A 20,202-nucleotide genomic window follows, 5' to 3' on the forward strand; every position below is an offset into this window, starting at 1 on the left:
CTGAGAGTTTTTGAATGAAGTGGTGTAAAACTCAAAAAATACAAAGTTCATGTGAATTCTACATGTTCAGAAATGGAAAAAAAAAGTTCTAAAAGAGAGAGGTCAGAAATAGTTTTTCTATTTGACGTTCATGGATTCTCATGCATTGCTGTGAGGGGTTTGGCTGGTCCAACACCTTGTAGGTGCAGAGGGCAAGTGCCAGCCTGGGGAAGGAATGGCTGAACAGCAGAGGTTGCTCTTGCTCCTGGGGGCTAAATGATGCTGAAGTTTGTGAGACAGAGAGGGGTCAGACACAGCAACCACTCAGAATTTCACTGGGAGCCTGTCTGAGCCTCTGAGCAGAGCTTGTGATGGCTGTGGGAGGTGGGATGAGCCCCTGGGGCACGGGGAGCAGCAGCCAATGCTCCAGGAGCTGCTGGTGCTGTGGGAGATGCTGCTCCCTGTGTGTCAGCTCCAGACAAGCCACTTCCCAGGGCCTGGCTGCAGGCTTGGGTTTGATTTGAGATGGAAAGCACAGACTACACTTCTAGACAACTCCTCTCCTTCCATGTTAGGGGTCAGATCCCTTTCCTGCTCTGTGCTGGGTTCTTGTGAAGGAAGAAGACAAAAACCTCCCCAGACAATCCTTAACCTTGTGCCAAACCTGCTGCTGCCTCCAGCACTTGTTGTAAGCTCTGCTCTTGCCTCACTGGCTTGTGAAATGCTCAAGACTATTTGTGTCTCAAGAACTGACAGGATGGACCCAGAAGGATGGGGACAGCTGGGATTTAATTAGGAGCTGTTGGTTTAATTAGTAGTGTCTCAATATATTCATGCACGAGGGACTTGTGTGTATCTCGTGAGTTCCCAGCCTTCCTGCTCAGTCCTTTCTGTCTGGAGCTGTTTGGGTGTGCTTCTGTGTAAAGGCCATCAGTAGAAAAACCTCATCCTGCCCCTCTTGGTGTCCACTTCTCATGGAACTTTTCTAGGAATTACCCAGTCTGATAGTACAGATTACAAACTGAGAGTAACTTGCTCTGCCTGTGGGTCTTGCTCTCTCCCAGGCTTCCCATTTTCCCACTGCTATCTGGGCCTGCTTGGCTGATAGTGTGGGGAACCTCAGACCCCTCATCTTCACACAGATGCAGGGTTGGAGGATCTCAGGGTGAATCCAAATTTGTGATCTCTGTGAACCCAGAGGTGTCACTCCAAGGTGGAGCAGTGGGGATTTGTGTTGAGGTGACATCCTGCTGCCCATCCTTCTGCCAAAACCAGGTCCCTCCTGCCGTGCTCTGGGGAGGGGCTGGGGCTCAGGGGGATCCTTCACCCCCTTCTCCCAAGGCTGCTCCTGCTCCCTGGGATGGAAAATGGTTCATTCCCAGCTCATGGATGCTCTGAGTGCCTGCAGCTCTGGAGAGTCTCTGGCAGCTTGAGAGAATCTGTTAAAATCTGGTGATCACTGTCTGCCATGGCTCTGATGGAGAGGGATGAGGGAGGGGGGCTCTGCCTTCCTGTGGCTGGTTCCCATGAAGTGAAGATTTCTCTGATGCACACTCACTTGACTCCCACAACTCCCACAGCACTTTCTCCTCCTCTGCTCCCTTGTTAGCTGCATCCAGGCATGCAGGAGTTTTCCAGAGGGTATCTGAGTCCCTGGGTGCCCTCTGATTCTGTCACTAAAGCGTGCCCTGGTCCCTTGTGCTGTGTGGCTCTGCCATCCATCTCATCCCACGTGTGCAGGGCTGGGCCCCTCCTGCCCTGCAGCAGGGACAGCTGGAGCCTCTGGGTGTAGCAGACATGGCTGAGGCCACGTGGTGACCTGGGTGAGCTTCAGCTGGCAAAACCCCAGGCTGTGTGTAAATGGCATTTCAGTGCCATTTCAGAGCTCAGTTGCCAGCTCTTCATCTGTCCTCGCAGAGGAAAGGGAATGACAGGAGGGTCTGTTTGTCCTGCCTGAGCTGCTGCCAACTGCAACAGCCACTTCCAGCTGTGTCAGGTTGTGTCAGGGGCACGGCAGATCAGGGCAAGGCTCTGCCCCCAGAGGGTGCTGGCACTGCCCAGGCTGCCCAGGGAATGGGCACGGCCCCGAGGCTGCCAGAGCTCCAGGAGCCTTTGGGCAGCGCTGCCAGGGGTGCCCAGGCTGGGGCTGCTGGGGGGGCTGGGCAGGGACAGGGGCTGGGCTGGATAATCTTTGTGGGTTCCTTCCAGCTCAGGATATTTAATGATTCTACAAACTGGTTTTGCTGCTTCCCCTGCCCGACCTAGAAAATCCAAGCTGACCAAGATGCAGCAGCCTCTTCCCTCCCCCTCTGCCCATACCTGTTGTAGCAGGTGTGTGACACAGGTGGCACTTGACAGTTCACTTGGGACTGGGGCTGAGTGCAGGGTGACCATTGAGCCTCTGCTGGCTCAGCACATGGCTGCATTTTGGAAGGGGGATGTGCACACACCCCATGCCCCTGGCAGAGGAGGGGATGTGTGTGCTGTCCTTTCCTCGTGCCCAAGGTGCCACACCAGCTCCCCTGAGGAGGGCAACTCACTGGGTGAGGAGAAAAAGCAGTTTGAAATCTATGCCTGCTCTCCTTAAATCACCTTGGAAGGAGGCAGACGTGCCCAGCTCCTGGCATCTCTATTTTTACTTTGTGCAGAGATGGATATGGCTGAGCTGTCTCCTTTTATTTCCAGCGCTTGGCGCGTGCTGCAGCGCGTTGCTAAAGATGTGTCTGGCTGGATGTGGAGCTGCCCGCTTCCCTCAGTCCCTCAGGGACTCTGGGGTGAAGGGCTCTTGCCTTCTGCATGGCTTCATCCTTCATTTCTTCTCTTTGCCTCCCCCTTCCCCTCCCCTTACAGTTTTTGGACTTTGTTTTTTTCCTGTATTTATTCAAATCAGCCTGGGTAAACAGGGAGCAGGAGGGAGGTGACTGGGGCCACTGGTAGCCCTGGATTCCAGAGGCATTTTTAATGGGTCTCTAATAACTGGAACTGGCCTATTCTGATGTACAAACTATTCTTTTTTCCTCTGTCTGCAGCTTGGCACTTGCAAGATTTCCTTGGAAAGGCTCAGACTGTGCATTTTGCTTCCTGACAGGCAGCCTGACAATCTCTGTGCTCAGGTGGCTCCATTGCAGCAGCTGTGATGGTGCTGGTTTTGCCAGGTCCATCCTGACAGTGCCATTTTTGGGTTCCAGCTGCCCCCAGAGCCACATTCCTGAGCTGTGCTTGTCACACATCCCTGTCCCTCCTCCTGCTTGTGGGCAGGAGCCTGTACAAGAGCGAGCCAGGCAAGTCCCCAGTATCTCCCTCTGCTCATGGGATGCTCATGGAGAGGCTGATTTTATGGTCCACTGCTCCAAAACCTGGTTAGGAGTGAGATGAATGGTTTGATCTGTTGAACCAGGCAGCTCTGAAACCTCCCAGATAACCTGGCCCTGTAGCTGCCAGTCTTTCCTGCTCTGGGCATGAAACTGGGGGGCTCTGTGGCTGTCCTGGACAGCATCACCCACCCTGCAGGGGCCTGGGGGATGAGGTGGGTTGTGCAATCCCTGTGTCCAGCCACACTGTCAGCTGTGGGGCAGTAGCTCAGAGCTATTGTCCACCCCATTTTTCCCCTGTGAGGTATGAGGAGTTCATGTGTCTGGAGCAGGTTGGAGAAGATGCTGTGTAACAAATCTCTGCCCTCTGAGCTTCTCCAAGGCTTGTCCCAAGTGTGGTGACTTGGTGTGCCTGGTGAGGGGACACTGAGGACTTTGGGGGTGTAGAGGGAAGGGGAGAGTGAAATTCCTTCAAACTTTTCAGCCTGAAATGCTGCTTTCTGTTGCTTGGGGTTGGAATGGCAACCCCAGGGTGAGTGATGGTCAGGGAATGTGGCTGGAGAGGGTTTGGTGGGGCTGAGGGACTGGAACCCCTGAGAGCCCCAGAGCAATGCCTCTGGGGACTGTCCCTCCCCTCTGGGCTGGCTGTGACCATGCAGTTTGGGATGTCAGTGGTTGATGGGGAAGCCTTGGCAGCTCCTGTGCTGGAAAACCCCTCAGCAAGCTGTAGAGGGAATTTTGGACATGGTCTGACTTTAGCCCTTGACCGTGGCAGCAGGGCCCCAGGCAGGGCTGGCTCTGGGTGTCAGACTGCAAACCCACTGCCCCTGCCTGCTGAGCCTGTGTGCTGTGGGAAGGGAGCTGTGCCACAGCCTGGGTTCCTGAGCATCCCCACCCACCTGCCTCCCTGGAGCAGCAGAGCCTCCTCACCACAGTGCAGGATCAGGCTGCAGTCAGAGCCTGTGGGCCCCTTATCTGGGCATTGAACAGATGGTGCTGATCTGTAAACTCCTGCTGTGCAGGGAGGCTGAGGGGGAGCCTGCTCAGGGGCTGTTGCTCCTGGAGGATGTGAACGTTCTCCAGTTTTTGGTTGGGCTTTTCTTGCTGACATCTCCTGTGTGAAAATGAGGGAATGGAGTGGGTGAGTCTGGGCTTGGTTTGCCTGGATCCATCTGTGTTCTGTGGGCTAATTCAGAGTGGGACAGGCTTGTTGTGAGCCCAGAGATGTGGCAGTAGGTCCGAGCTTGGCACCAATGTGTAGACACACAGGACACCACCCTGCTAAAGCCTTTCCTGCTCCTGATGCTGAGGCCCCTCTGTGGCTTTGGCTCTGCCACCTGCCAACAGAGAGGATTGGATGTCACCTGGGGATGTGGGGAGGGCTCATTGTGATGGTTCACCTCAGGAGGGCACCTGGATCAGCTCAGGTGTGCTCTGTGCTGTGCTGGGGGAGTTCCCATCCCAGGCCACGCCATCCTGATCTTTGCCTGCCTTGCAAATGCTGAAGCACATCCCAGACACAAGGCAGTGATGTGTCAGCCTCGCTGCTGTATTGATGTTGGATGATGAGAGCTGGCATTTGGAGCTGCTTATCCTTTGTCCTTGAGTGTAGAACAACACTTGGACTGCAAGGGGCTCTTCATCTCACAGTCATCATCAGCTGTGGGGGTATGGCAGGAGATCTGAGGGGGAAGCTGTTCTTCCTTGTGGGGTTACAGACTTTGAGCCCTGAGGAGCTCATTCCACCTGTCTGCATGACCCCCTGGCTGTGACTGGGGTAAGAGCTATGAGCTGCCCCTGCAGAGAGGGCTGGTTTTGGGGTCTTCTCACCCTGTCCTGGGTCAGTCCCTTTGGCCAGGCAGGGGCTCTGGAGAGCCTTTTGAGGTGCTTGCAAGCAGCAATAACATCCAGCCCTCAGTGTTTGGGTTGGTGGGTGGAGGTGTTGATATCAACAGGGCTGAGGACATTTGAGGAGGGGAGAGCTCCCAGGCCAAGACAAACTGGCCACCTGCCTCCCAGGGAGATGCTTCCTGTGGATGCAGCTGGAACACAGGAGAGCTGATGGGTCAAACAGGCAAAGAGTCTGTCTGGTGGATGCTGTCACCTTTCTGCCAGCAGAACTATTCACCTGGCCACTGGGGTAAGGGACTTGTGTAGGCTCCAGCTCTTGCAAAACCTGATGGGATTCAGGTGGGAGGTGTTGAGACTGGGACAGCCCTGAGGGCTCTGTTTGTGCCGTGATGGGTCTGCCTGTGTCCTCCCTGTGTGGGGGCAGCAGTGCAGATCATCTCTTGCTGTGCAGCAAGGCCAGTCTGTCACGTTTGTCTGTCCCTGTGGTCCAGTGTCGACATCAGAATCTAATTTCAACCTGCTGAGTATTGGCCAAGACTAACTGAAAATGTCTGTGGGGAGCTCCTCTGAGAGCTGCAGGCTGAGCTCTTGGGGTGACTTTCTCCAGGCAAGGCACAAACATAGCTCAAATGACTGTCCTTGCTTTTGGGAGGGTCAGATGGCCCCTCTGGTGCTTCCAGACCTTGCTGTGTGGCTTTGCTGAGCCCTGTGTCTCCAACAGAGGAGGAAGCCACTCCCTTAGAACTGCTGGCTGGCTGGGAAGTGATGTGTGCATGGACATTTTGGAGGTCCTGATGCAGGACAAGTGTTAATGGCAAAGTATTTTTGCTGCAAGACATTAAAGCTGAACCCATGAGCAGGCTCCTAGGGGCTGGGAATGCCCTTTGAGGGTGACAGGGCTGTCAATTCAAGCAGCAGAGCTTGTTCAGGCTGCACTGGGGGGTTCAGCTCTCTGCTGCTGCTTCAGACAGGGCTCTTTGAAGCCCTTGTTCAGCTGCTGAATGGGCTTGTGCCAAACATGTCTGTCCTCCCAGGGATGGTGAGACCCTCAGTGGGATGCCAGGCTCCCTCCTCCCAGGGATGGTGAGACCCTCAATGGGATGCCTGGCTCCTTGTGGGGTGGCAGCAGCAGCAGAGTCCTTGGCTGCTCATCCCTGTCTGGACAGTGACACCCAAGGCTTCTGCTCTCAGCCAGAGTGCCAAGGCTGGTGCACGTTTTGGAGAGAGGTTTGTCTGCTGCATTTGGGAGAGAGGTTTGTCTGTCAGGGAGCTGCAGTCACTGCTGCTAAGGGCTTCCTCAGTGCAAGGAAACCAGCTTGAGGGTTTCAAAGGTGGTAGTACCTAGAAATAGCACTGGGGTAGCAGGGAGTGCTCAGTTGTGCTGGGAGTGCTGGAAAACCCACTTTTGGAATGAAAGCATGACCTGATTCCTCTGCTCCAATTTCCCACCATGTGTGTGTTTTCATGAGCACTGCTCCTGCACAGTGCAGTACCTGAGGCAGGTCTGAGCCTGAGCTTTTGCTTTCTCCCAGTGCTGACGTGTGTCCTGTCTCTCCACAGCCATCAAGGTGAGCTGCATTGGATCCTGTGGGGTGTCCAACAAGATCAATGACACAGCCTGGACTGTGGAGGAGCAGTACTTCAACAGCACGCTGTCCCTGGCAGACAAAGGTATGGTCCCCAAAGGCCTGGTGCAGATCTGAGTTCAGAGAAGCTTTACAGAAACACATCACCAAGATTTCAGCATCCCCTCAATGTGAAAAACCCCTCACAGGCTGCCTTGGCCTGTGCACAGAGCATGGGAGCCAGGGTGAGACACTACAAGAGCTTAGCAGGAGCTGTGCAGGGAAGGATCCTGAGCAGAACTTGGCAGCCACCCTGCAAACACTGCTGGCATCCTCTGGCCTGGTCTGCCTGAAGCAGAGCTGTCACAGGGACTGCTCCCTGTCTCAAGCTCTGTGGGTTCACCCTGGTCTTTTTGAAGCAGAGCTGTCACAGGGACTCCCTGTCTCAATTCTCTGTGAATTCACCTGTGACAGTGTTCACAGGGGTCTCAGGTTGAGGGAAGAGATGAGGATCTGACTCCATGTTTCAGAAGGCTTGATTTATTATTTTATGATATATATTACATTAAAACTATACTAAAAGAATAGAAGAAAGGATTTCATCAGAAGGCTGGCTAAGAATGGAATAGGAAGGAATGATAACAAAGGTTTGTTCTTTGGACTCTCTGTCTGAGCCAGCTGACTGTGGTTGGCCATTAATTAGAAACAACCAACATGGACCAATCACAGATGCACCTGTTGCATTCCACAGCAGCAGATAATCAATGTTTCCATTTTGTTCTTGAGGCTTCTCAGCTTCTCAGGAGGAAAAATCCTAAAAAAAAAATGATTTTTCATAAAACATGTCTGCAACATTCACCCTGCTCCGCTTCCCACATGTGTTTATGGTGCTCACACAAGACTGATCAAAGCTGGTCAGCAGAGCCAGTGGTTTGCTGTGAAAGGGGGTGTGGATGTGTCACTTGTGCTCCAGGAGAAGCTCTGGGAGCGTGGCAGGATCAGCCTAGGGCAGTTACCCCTGCTCCCAGTGAGATGGACAGAGATAGTGATGGGGTTGTATTGTCCTGTGGGTAAAGTGACACCAGAGCCTCTGGAGGATCTGGGCCTGAATGAATGCTGTCTTTCTGCTGATAAATAGGTCAGCCTTACCACAAATAATTCATGCTGTGCCCTGCCTCCTGTTGAAATCAAGATGTGCCAGTATTCACCTGCTGAAGGCAGTTGCTGTAACAGGAACATGGCAAAAGCCCAGGGTAGCAGGAGCTCAGCCCTCTGATACTGTTTTGTCAAGTAACAGGAAACGGGTAAAACCGAAATGGCAGTTTCTGCTAGCTCAGCAATTTCCCAAGCAGAGCTCTCAGCATCGTGGGGAGACTGAGCTCATTCTTGCAGCAACTGCTGAGAGGGCTGCTGGCTCTCAGGTCCCTGCCAGGGGAGACAGTTGGGTGGCTGGCTCTTGGCTCACAGCCTGGGGGCTGCAGTCAGAGATAAACTGCCTAGGAGGGCAATGGGAACCATTCCTGCCTGATTCTGGATGTGCTGAGCACAGAGAGCCCAGCTGTGGTGTCAAGGTGGGGGCACAGTCCCAGGCGTCTGTAAGGTGCTGCACACCATTGGGCTTATGTGGTGGTGGTCCCAGGATGAGGGAAGAGACAAGGATCTGACTCCATGTTTCAGAAGGCTTGATTTATTATTTTATGATATATATTATATTAAAACTATACTAAAGAATAGAAGAAAGGATTTCATCAGAAAGCAAGCTAAGAATAGAAAAAGAAAGAATGATAACAAAAGCTTGTGTCTGACTGAGACAGCCCAGACAGCTGGGCTGTGATTGGCCATTAATTAGAAACAACCACATGAGACCAATCCCAGATGCACCTGTTGCATTCCACAGCAGCAGATAACCATTGTTTCCATTTTGTTCCTGAGGCCTCCCAGCTTCTCAGGAGAACAAATTCTAAGGAAAGGATTTTTCATGAAAAGATGTCTGTGGCAGGCTTAGATGAGTTAGGAGATGAAGGCTGCAACTGAGTGTGGACTTGTGGAGAGGTTTAAACCTGCAACTGCACTGAGAAATGCTCCTTCCAACTTTTGTTTCTAATATTTCATGATTGGAGGGAGAGCTGTGATCTTGTGGTCAGATCTGTGTGCTGGGCGAGCTGGGCAGGAAGGTGGAGTGGGAAGAGGTGGGTGTGCTGTTTGTGGGGCTTGCAGCCTCTGAAAACTTTGATAGCTGCTTTGGCAGTCAGTTCTTGTGAGGCTGCCCTTGGGAGCCATCCCCTTGATTACTAGGACTAGAGTGAACTGGGAAGGATGGAAAGAAAAACCTTGTGCTGAAGTGTGCCCTTTGAAGGCCTGACATCCAAATGTGGCCAAAATTTGGTAGTCCCAGTTCTTGAAGTGTTTCTGGGAAACCCTGATCTTTTGGCTGTTGGTTTTCTGGGAGCCAGACTCCTGTACACCTCTCTGTCACCCACTGGTATCACAGGCTGTGCCAGCCTTGAGCAGAGCCTGGGGCTGGCAGCAGGGCTGGGCTGCTGGCTCTGCCCTGGAGCTGCTCACAGAGCCTGGGCTGGGAGTGGCACTGAAGGGGCAGCTGATGTCTCCAGAGCTGCCACAGCGGCAGGCAGTGAGGGAGGAAACAGCAGTGCCTGGTTTACCTTAGGTGTAGGGAATTGAAGGGAAAATCTGCCCCTGTGGAGTTGTGGGATTGGAAACTGAGGTGTTGTGGTGCTGTTCCTGTCCTGCCTTGCAGAGCTGCAGTGAGATCATGAGGAAAGCCCAGCCCAGGTATCAGCAGCTGGTCTGGAGCAGTGTGCTGGGTACTCACAGTCACTGACTCTGCTCTTCAGCTTGTTGTGTCCATAAAGTTGTGTGGACCCAGCTGCTGAGAGCTCTCAGCCTGATTCCCAGCAGAGGGGGAGAGGGTGGGCAGTCCCTGTGTGGTGTGGGATTGCAGCCATGGGGGATTTGCCCTTCATGCTCAGGAATTACTGCCCTGGACTTGCAGGTTTGTCCCATGTCTGCACCCAGACAGGACAGCTGGGCCCTGGGAGGGTGGAGGGGAGCAGTGGGATGGAGATGAGACAGTGTCCATGCTGCCTTTAGACCCGAGTCCCCCAGCAGAGATGGCTTTGAAGCTGACCCTGGCATTTGCTGTGCTGGCTTGCAGGGATGTGGAACAAAAGCCCTGGGGGCTGGCACTGCTCCAGCCTGCAGCACAGGGACACAGAGAGAGAGCTGTCTGCTGTCACAGCCCTCCCTGTGACATTGATGTGTGTCTGGGCCGCTCCTCCATGTCCCTGCCTCTGTGTCTGCCTGTCTGTCTGTCTGTCTGCCTCCTCTGAGGGGCTGCTGGCAGCAGTGTCCTGGCACAGCTCAGCCCTGCAGGGCTGTTGGGGGGAGCCCTCCATGGCCTGGTGCAGGCAGAGCCTCGGTGCTGACTCAGCTGTGGCATTTTTAGGCTTTCCAGGAATAGCTCTCAGCTGCCCTGGCCTCTCCTGAAAAAGCATGAAGGAGCTCCAGACAAATGGAGTGTCCCATGTGGGTGTTCCCTGGGTGCCTCCCTGCAGGGCTGACCCGGCTGGGAGGGGAAACTGAGGCAGGCTGGCCTGCAGGCTCTTGGGCAGTGGGGTGGGGAGGTCACTGATGGTGGTGGCAGGAGCCCAGGGTGAGGTGGGGGAGTTGGAAGCATTTCCAAGCAAGGGCTCCTACAGGAGCTGCTGGCCCACAGTGCCAGCACACAGCACCAGCAGCCACCCGTGGCACAGCACCACAAGCAAAGGTTACTGGTGGCATCTGGTGTGGTCCTGAAGGAGAATAAAAACTGTCAGAGCTCAGTGCATCCCTCCAGGTGTCCAGAGTTGCTGAGGACCCCCCCGGGGACTCAGAGACCCTGGCACACAGCCCAAAACACCTCTGGGTTTGATTATGACCCCTGGAGCAAGTTACCAGCTTTGTATGAGGACCTGAAAGTCACATAAGTTTAAATAGTATAATAACAAAATGATCACAGGGTGAAAATGTAGATTTTAGGATTTTTGGTATGGGGATTATGGAGACAAGATGGAGGAACTTGGGCGTGCCCAGCCTTTTTTTTTCTTCTTGTTCTCCATTTTCTGCAGTGCTGTTGGCACTTTGGGATTGGTTTAGAGTAGAAGTGCACTGTCTAACACAGGTGATAGGTATTGGGAATTCAGTGTAAATGTGTTATAGGTAGTTTGTAGTATAAAAGGACAGCACAGAGTGCCTGTGGCTGCCCTGCTGAGCAGAAAGAAAACTTTATAGATAAGAATTAATAAACTGCTTCCAGACCAAAAACGGAAGAGCTCTGACTCATTCTTCAGACACACGGGCTGAAGCAGAGACATCCTGCACATCTTAACAGCAGCAATTAACAACAGCAACCCAAGAAAAATCCATGCAAACCCCCCAGGGTGGATCCCTGCCTGTCACTCCAGGTGTGGGCTGGCTGTGCCCACCTTCTCCCACCACAAAGCAAACAGCAGAAAGGGAGGGTGGGACTGTGGGAGGCCCTGGTGCCAGGTGGAGGGGCTGCCTGCCTGCCATGCCCCCAGAGGCCTTGTCCACACTGGGGATGTCACTGCTGAAAATGAGTTGGGGAAGGGAGGAATTTGCTTCTGCCTGAGAGGATTCTTCTGTTCCTGCCTTGCCCCCACTACAGAAATGCTGTTACTTCTTGTTTTTGAACAAGTGCCTTGAAAAAAAGGTAAGGAGGAGCAGCATGTCCCTGCTGGGGGCAAACTGGCAGCCAGGCTGTGCCCTGGGGCAGAGGGTGGTTCCAGGCTGGCCTCTGACACCATCCCCAGCTCTCATCAAAGGGGCTCATCCAGTCTGATGGCATTGGCCTGGACTGAGGAAGGATCCCAGGTGTCCCCAAGGCCACACAGAGAATGGGGCTCTGTCTTGCTCATCCTGGTGAGTGGCTCAGCCCCAGTGCTGGCACACAGGAGGTGGTGCAGGGAGCAGGCTCAGCTGACAAACAGCCTGCCTTGCTCTATCCCTTCCCACATCCTGAGCAGGAACTTCCAAAAACACCGATCTGTGCTCTTTGAGGACACGTGGGGGGAAGGGGAGAGGAGTTTGCAAAACTGTCGAGGCTCAGATTTCTCTGTAAGCCTCCAAGAGTGACTCCACACTTCTCCTCCCACACACCTTTGCATTGAAATAAGTGAGGGGGCAGCCTGTCCTCTGGCATCAGCTGCTGCTTGTATTACACACTGCTTTTTGTATTACCACTGCTTTTTGTATTGCACACTGCTTTTTGTATTACACACTGCTTTTTGTATTGCACACTGCTTTTTGTATTACCACTGCTTTTTGCATTGCACACTGCTTTTTGTATTGCACACTGCTTTTTGTATTACCACTGCTTTTTGTATTACCCACTGCTTTTTGTATTGCACACTGCTTTTTGTATTACACACTGCTTTGTGTATTACCACTGCTTTTTGCATTACACACTGCTTTGTGTATTACACACTGCTTTGTGTATTACCACTGCTTTGTGTATTACACCCTGCTTTTTGTATTGCACACTGCTTTTTGTATTGCACACTGCTTTTTGTATTACCACTGCTTTTTGTATTACACACTGCTTTTGATATTGCACACTGCTTTTTGTATTGCACACTGCTTTTTGCATTACACACTGCTTTGTGTATTACACATTGCTTTTTGTATTACACACTGCTTTTTGTATTACACACTGCTTTGTGTATTGCACACTGCTTTTTGTATTACACCCTGCTTTTTGCATTGCACACTGCTTTTTGTATTACACACTGCTTTTTGTATTACACACTGCTTTTTGTATTACACCCTGCTTTTTGCATTGCACACTGCTTTTTGTATTACACACTGCTTTTTGTATTACACACTGCTTTTTGTATTGCACACTGCTTTTTGTATTACACACTGCTTTGTGTATTACACAGCTTTTTGTATTACACACTGCTTTTTGTATTACACCCTGCTTTTTGTATTACCCACTGCTTTGGGGTTTTTTCATTGCATGTAAAAGGAGGCAGGCCCTGAAATAACCCAGATGCCCACTTTGGCACTTATTTAAGGCGCTTTCCTTTCTCTCCCCACCTTGGAACAGGGTGTGCCGGACCTGGCTGTGCCACTGGAGCAGGGTGGTGACGAGTGCTGCTGCAGAGGACCCTGCTCCCCTCAGGGCTTGTCCCCACCCAAGCAGGGCATCCTCGGTGCCCGGGCAGCCCTGAGGAGCAGGGGATTGTGCTGTAGCCTTGGCAATCACACCCAGGCCAAGGGTTTAATGAACTCAAAGCTGCTGGGAAGTGTGGAGTGTGCCAGCTGCTGCAGAGCCTCTCACTGCTCTGTTTGCTGCTGTGCCACAGAGGTCACAGGGGGGGTTGTTACTTGCCTCCTGGAGGGGAGACTAAGAGGGTATTTACTTTTCCCACTTGGACTTTGATTGCTCGCCGGTGTTGATTTTTCCTTTTACAAAGAAAGGCAAGAGGGGTGGGGTGGGGGCTGTGGGGTTTCTGTAGGTGTCAGCAGTGCAGGGATCGAGTGGCAGCGAGCACAGAATGGCACTGCTTGTACCCAGCTCTGGGACACAGAGCTGCTTCTCTTGCTCCAATATAATGGAGTGATTCACTCTGCAGAGCCTCCTGCTCCTCTCCCCCTCCCTGCTGTGCCTCTGCCCTTGTTCAGCCAGACAGGAGCAGGTCCATCATGTGCCTGTACCCCCATGGGGCTGTTCCTTGCCTGCATCTCCAGCTGCACACACAGCTCTTGCCCTGTGGAAGGGTTGTAGGTTGTAAGTACATTTTTGGGTTTTTTTCATTCCCTCCTTGTACCTGAGTTGAACTCATGCAGGGAGCTGGCTGTAATTTCCAGCTGACCTTTCTTTTGGCAGCTTGTTAGTTAGCTTGAAGGCACTGCAGGGATTTCCTGGCAGCTCCACATGCTTCCTCTGCTGGCACATTTCTTGCACAGAGCTGTAAAAGGGGCAGCTGTGCATCACCTCTTCCCTGGAGTGGTTCTCTGCCGGCCTGGCACAACATCTTCATGGCCAGCAGTTGGCACAGGGTAACAATCCTGGCTCCCAGCTGAATTTAAAAATCTTGGTGACCTGACTAAACAGAATTGTGAGACTTGTGCAGCTTGTTCTTTGTGAGCAGGAGGTCTCAGAGCAGCAGGTGATGCTCCTGGACAGCAGCAGGGTGTCCATGGGCAGTGCTGAGGCACTGAGGATGTTCTGGTGCCAGCTCCTGGCCATGCTGTGCTGCTGGGTTCAGAGCAGGAACTGCAGGTTCAGCTCAGGAAAGCCACACTCAGGGCTCTGCAGTTGCCTTGGGTCACAGCAGCTGCCTCAGCACTTCCCAATTTCTTGCCTCAGTAGAGCAGTTAATCCTCTGGGGTTTTTGCAGCATTGCCACACTGCCAGATCCTGCTAATTCATTGAGAATGTCTCTGGAAGCTGCTGACACAGGGGTTTGTGTGCAGTGGAGCCCTCACCTCAGTGCTGAGTGCTTTGCTGCGCCTCCTGTGGTACAGAAAGGTTGATCTCAGCAGCATTACCCATGGAGGGGGTTGTTCCTGCTGTGTGTTTGTGTGTTTGCAGAGCTGGAGCAGAGAGTTGCTGCCTTGACAGGGAGTGTGGAGCCTGCTGGGGCTGTGCTCCATCACTGCCACACAGAGCAGCAGAGCTCTCTTGGAGCTCAGCACCGAGGCTTTCCTGGCTTTGCCTGTGCTTGCTGGCAGGTTGTTCCTCTGGCTCTTGGCTGCTCCCTCTGTGGCACCTGTGCCTGCTGGTGGCACAAGCCAATGGGTGCATTTCCCTCCTTTGTGGCAGTTTGTAATCCCCTGTATTAACTCCACTCACCAGAGGCTGGGTTGAGTCCTGTGCTAAAGCTGCAGTGGCTCAGCGCCACCTCAAGTGCCCTGGCACAGAATTCATGCTGGTAGAGCCTCCTGAGAGCTACAGAGCTCTGGCCCCTTGCTTATATCTAATATTCAGTGTTCTGGCTGCAAAAGTGGATGAGGAGAGAGGGCAGGACAGGGGTGAGGGCGGTGCTGGCACTGCAGTGACAGTGACATCTGCCTGTGGCTGGGGACTGGCACTGCAGTGACACTGACATCTCTGCCTGTATCTGGGGACTGGCACTGCAGTGACACTGACATCTCTGTATCTGGGGACTGGCACTGCAGTGACACTGACATCTCTGCCTGTATCTGGGGACTGGCACTGCAGTGACACTGACATCTCTGCCTGTGGATGGGGACTGGCACTGCAGTGACACTGACATCTCTGCCTGTGGCTGGGGTCTGGCACTGCAGTGACACTGACATCTCTGCCTGTGGCTGGGGTCTGGCACTGCAGTGACACTGACATCTCTGCCTGTGGATGGAGTCTGGCACTGCAGTGACACTGACATCTCTGCCTGTGGATGGAGTCTGGCACTGCAGTGACACTGACATCTCTGTCTGTATCTGGGGTCTGGCACTGCAGTGACACTGACATCTCTGCCTGTACCTGGGGACTGGCACTGCAGTGACAGTGACATCTCTGCCTGTGGATGGAGTCTGGCACTGCAGTGACACTGACATCTCTGTAGCTGGGGACTGGCACTGCAGTGACACTGACATCTCTGCCATGGCTGGGGACTGGCACTGCAGTGACACTGACATCTCTGCCTGTATCTGGGGTCTGGCACTGCAGTGACACTGACATCTCTGCCTGTGGATGGGGACTGGCACTGCAGTGACACTGACATCTCTGCCTGTGGCTGGGGTCTGGCACTGCAGTGACACTGACATCTCTCACTCTGATTGGGGACTGGCACTGCAGTGACACTGACACCTCTGCCTGTATCTGGGGACTGGCACTGCAGTGACACTGACATCTCTGCCTGTGGATGGGGACTGGCACTGCAGTGACACTGACATCTCTGCCTGTGGATGGAGTCTGGCACTGCAGTGACACTGACATCTCTGCCTCTGGCTGGGGACTGGCACTGCAGTGACACTGACATCTCTGCCTCTGGCTGGGGACTGGCACTGCAGTGACACTGACATCTCTGCCATGGCTGGGGACTGGCACTGCAGTGACACTGACATCTCTGCCTGTACCTGGGGACTGGCACTGCAGTGACACTGACATCTCTGCCATGGCTGGGGACTGGCACTGCAGTGACACTGACATCTCTGCCTGTACCTGGGGACTGGCACTGCAGTGACACTGACATCTCTGCCTGTATCTGGGGACTGGCACTGCAGTGACACTGACATCTCTGCCTGTAGCTGGGGACTGGGGCTCCTGTGGCACACTGCAGAGCTAGGGCTGCTCATTTCTCCTCCCCAAAGTGGAAAACACAAACCTTCTGCTTTCCTGCTCTCTGCCTGGAGAGCCTGGACAGGAGAATACTCAAGCTGTGCATCAGCAGCACCAGAATCAGTCTAACTCAGCACCTTGCCTTCCCCAGGGCTGACTTCAGGCAGCAGGAGGAAAGACAGATTGCTGCAAGTGATGGCACAGGGGCCAGCAGGCACCAGGTACCTTTCTGTGCTCCTTGAATTGGCCAGCACAGTCAATGCATCACTTGTTAAATAGCCAGGGAGAAGCTGCCATATGGTCTGGCCTGCTGTTCCTCTGCTAGAGGAACCAAAAAATCTGTGTGCTCCAAAGGTGCAGCCTGTTCCTGTCCCAGCAGCAGGTGGGGAGGTGTGACCGTGTTCACAGGGGTCTGAGGATGAGGGAAGAGATGAGGATCTGACTCCATGTTTCAGAAGGCTGATTTATTATTTTATGATATATATTATATTAAAACTATACTAAAAGAATAGAAGAAAAGGTTTTACCAGAAGGCTGGCTAAGAATAGAATAGAAAAGAAAGATCACAAAGGTTTGTGGCTCAGGCCTTCTGTCTGAGCCAGCTGACTGTGGCTGGCCATTAATTAGAAACAACCACATGAGACCAATCCCAGATGCACCTGTTGCATTCCACAGCAGCAGATAATCAATGTTTCCATTTTGTTCCTGAGGCCTCTCAGCTTCTCAGGAGGAAAAATCCTAAGGAAAGGATTTTTCATAAAAGATGTCTGTGACAAGGAGGGACAGGGCTTGGGGCAGGAGCCCCATTTCAGCCACTCTCTGTCCCCTGGGGTGTGGGGACACTTTCCAGGCTCCTAGAGGTGCTACAGAGCTGATATCATCCTTCTCTTTGGGGGCTGGAGGGAGAATAAATGGCATTATTCACCTCTTTTGCTGTGTGTAGCTGTGAGTGGAGCCTGGTGAGGCAGAGGTCTGTGCTGTGCCACATGTGTGATTCCTGGCCTGCAGCCTGCTGTGTGTCACACCTGTGTGAGCCTTCACAGGAGGGGAATGAGCTCACCTGAGTCTGTTGTGTGACCAAGGCACCTCCTGACTCCCTTCTGCTCCCCTGTTTTGTCATGGTGGCCGTGACCCTTGTGCAGGGGTGGCTGTCACCACCTGTGACCACCAGATGGGGACTCTGGGGCTGGGGCAGCAGCCTGGGAGGAGCATTTGGCAAGTGTCCCCACAGTGGCACTGGCTGGAAGGTGCAGCCCAGCAGAGCTGGCCCCACAGGGCTGTCAGACCGGGCTGTTTGCACAGAAAGCTGCCAGCCAGCCCTGGGAAGGGCAGGTGGGTGGGACACAGCAGGTAGGGCTGTGTCCTTGTTCCTGTGGGCTGGCTCCTCCTGAGCCCCAGCCCTGCTCTTGTGCCAGGCAGAGGCTGCTGGAGGGCATTTCCCAGCCCTTGGGCAGCTGCAGGCAGGGCAGGGTGTGGGCAGGGAGGGATGATGGCTTTGGAGGGCTGGGGATTCCTTTGGCTGCCAGGGGCCTGGCAGCACCAGCCAGGGAGGGGTCACTGCTCAGTGCAGAGCTCAGACACTTTCAGCAGCTCTGGAGGAGTGAACTGGACTTGGATCATTTGTTTCACAGTGTAAATGCAGACATGGGGTCGTTTCAGCCCCCCTGGGTGTGATGTGGCAGCTTTGCCATGCAGAGGTGCAGCCCTGTGCTGTGCAGGGGATCCTCTGGGTGGGAAGGGACCTTAAAGATCAATCACCTTATTCCACTCCATGCCATGGCAGGGACACCTCCCACTGTCCCAGGCTGCTCCCAGCCCTGCCCAGCCTGGCCTTGGGCACTGCCAGGGATCCAGGGGCAGCCACAGCTGCTCTGGGCACCCTGTGCCAGGGTTTCCCCACTCTCACAGGGAAGAATTTCTTCCTAATATGTAACCTAAACCTCTTCTCCTTCAGTTTGAAGCCATTCACCCACACCCTATGAAATTCATGCAGTAAAACCCCCAGGCAGGGCATTTAAACCTAGATGGGATGTTAACAGAACCTCCAGTCGCAGACCCTTGGGTTCTTCACAGGGAACAATTCCCAATTCCCAATCTCCCATCCAGCCCTGCCCTCTGGCAGTGGGAGCCATTCCCTGTGTCCTGTCCCTCCATCCCTTGTCCCCAGTCCCTCTCCAGCTCTCCTGGAGCCCCTTCAGGCCCTGCAAGGGGCTCTGAGCTCTCCCTGGAGCTTTTCCTCTCCAGCTCTGCCAGCCTGGCTCTGGAGCAGAGAGGGTCCAGCCCTTGGAGCATCTCCATGGCCTCCTCTGGATCTCTCCAGCAGCTCCAGGTCCTCCCTGTGCTGGGCCCCAAGGCTGGGGTGCAGGTGGGGTCTGAGCAGGGCAGAGGGGCTGAGTCCCCCCTTTCCTGCTGCCCACGCTGGGATCAGCCCAGGGCAGGGGAGTTTCTGGGGCCTGCACACAAGGCTGGGGCACACGGAGCTTCTCATCCACCACCATTCCCAAACCCTCCTCCTCAGGGCTTTCCTCCATCCATTCCCTGCCCAGTCTCTGTGCTTGGGACTGCTCTGACCCAGGGGCAGCACCTTGCACTTGGCCTTGTCAAACTTCCCAAGGCTCCACAGGCCCAGCCCCTTCAGCCTGGCAGGGTCTCTCTGGGTGGCACCCCAGCATAAGTAGGGGATCCAGAAGACTTGATCCCTCTGGATCAAGGAATTTTCTGTAAATGAAATGTTCCAGCACTCCTCCACGTGCAGTGGGACAACCCCAGCCCCAGTGAGGAGCAGCTGAGCCATGAATGAGACACCAGCCCTATCTCTGCTGGCCTCAGGGACATCCCCAAGGTTCTTCTGCACTATGGGTGTGTTGTTACTGCTCCTGCTATCTGCACTGGAGCTTTCTCCAAGCTGTCTGGGGCAGCAGCTTCTTTCCCTGCAGGAATGTTCTGGGAGGAAGTTTCCCAAGGCTCTGTGGGGGTGGCCAATCTCTGCTGGCTTGGCTCCTATCAGGGGGACAGGCTGCTGCAGGTATGGCCCCACAGCAGAACCCTGCCAAGCCTGCTGCCTCTGCTGCCTAATGACTTTCTCAAGGTATTTTTAGCTGCACATCAACTTCAGGAAAAGCTTTTTTGCATCTGAGGACACTGTGGCCTTTGTTCTGGCTGCTGGGAATGGGGAGGTGCTGGCTCGGCGTGGCTGGCACAGCCCTGTCCCCTCACAGGGTCTGTGAGCTGCCCCTGTTTGAGGGGTCTCAGTGCCCCCTGGAGCAGTGCTGAACCCCCACTGCCCAGGCTGGGGAGGGCTTTGGCAAAGCCTTTGGTGCTGGAGGAGGATGGAGCTCTCTCAAGAGCAGCTCTTCCCACGTGTTGGGGTGGCCATGGGCTCTTCCCAGGTGTTGGGGTGGCCATGGGCCCCACCATGGTTGGAAACCAGCTCAGCCCTGCCCGCTGCCAACAACAGGCTCTGTTACAAAGTCCACTTGCAGATGGAATTAGCACATTAAATGTCCTGGATTGTTGCTTGAAGCTCTCTGGGCTGGAGGGACAGGGGTGATGAGTGGCTCCCCATGGGCTGTGTGTTCCCCTCACTGCTGGGAAGCTGGAATTGGACAGGGGGTGTTGTGGGAAGGTTCTGGACACTCTGCCTGATGTTGCATCTCCCCTGCTCTGATCTGGGGGTCTGTTCAAGGCCTGGTGAGACACACATTGCCCTGTGTCACACAGTGTCCAGCCACTGTGCTGGACTGACACTGCAAGTGTCCCTTGTAGGGAGCTGAGTTTGCTCCTGTTTTCCATGGCAGAAGTACCTGGGTGTTGGCTCAAGGTCAGTCTGTGCCCTGCCCATGCTCACAGGGAAGCTGGGACAAGGGAAATTGCAGATTTCCCCTATTACAGCAAGATTAGTCAGCATTTGGGAATGGAAGCTCAGCCTTTTGGAGCAAAGTTGCCAGCTGGAGAGTTTAGAGGCAGTTGCCACCTCCCTTCCCATTGTAAGGGTGCTTGGCTTGGGATTTGCCAACTTTCCACCAGGCAGAAGACAGAAATGATTTTGTAATTCCAAGTTGCAAAGGGAGCCTTTGCTGTGCCTGTGCTGGAGGAGCCTCTGCAGGAGAAGCAAGAAGGAGCCCAGATTGCTGCTGAATATCTGCCTTTCCTGCTGCTGAATATCTGC

The 20,202-nt window shown here is 53.9% G+C and overlaps 1 protein-coding gene across 1 annotated transcript in view; it reads left to right on the forward strand.

Moving 5' to 3' along the window:
• Positions 1 to 20,202, forward strand: part of ARRDC1 (arrestin domain containing 1) — a 43,294-nt gene that overhangs the window by 13,242 nt on the left and 9,850 nt on the right. The window contains exon 2 of the mRNA XM_058038409.1: positions 6,702 to 6,812. Within this exon, the coding sequence (XP_057894392.1) occupies positions 6,702 to 6,812 (111 nt within the window). The remainder of the gene's footprint in view (positions 1 to 6,701; positions 6,813 to 20,202) is intronic.

Source organism: Melospiza georgiana, chromosome 20 (genome assembly GCF_028018845.1).
Source record: "Melospiza georgiana isolate bMelGeo1 chromosome 20, bMelGeo1.pri, whole genome shotgun sequence".
Classification (NCBI taxonomy): Eukaryota; Metazoa; Chordata; class Aves; order Passeriformes; family Passerellidae; genus Melospiza; species Melospiza georgiana.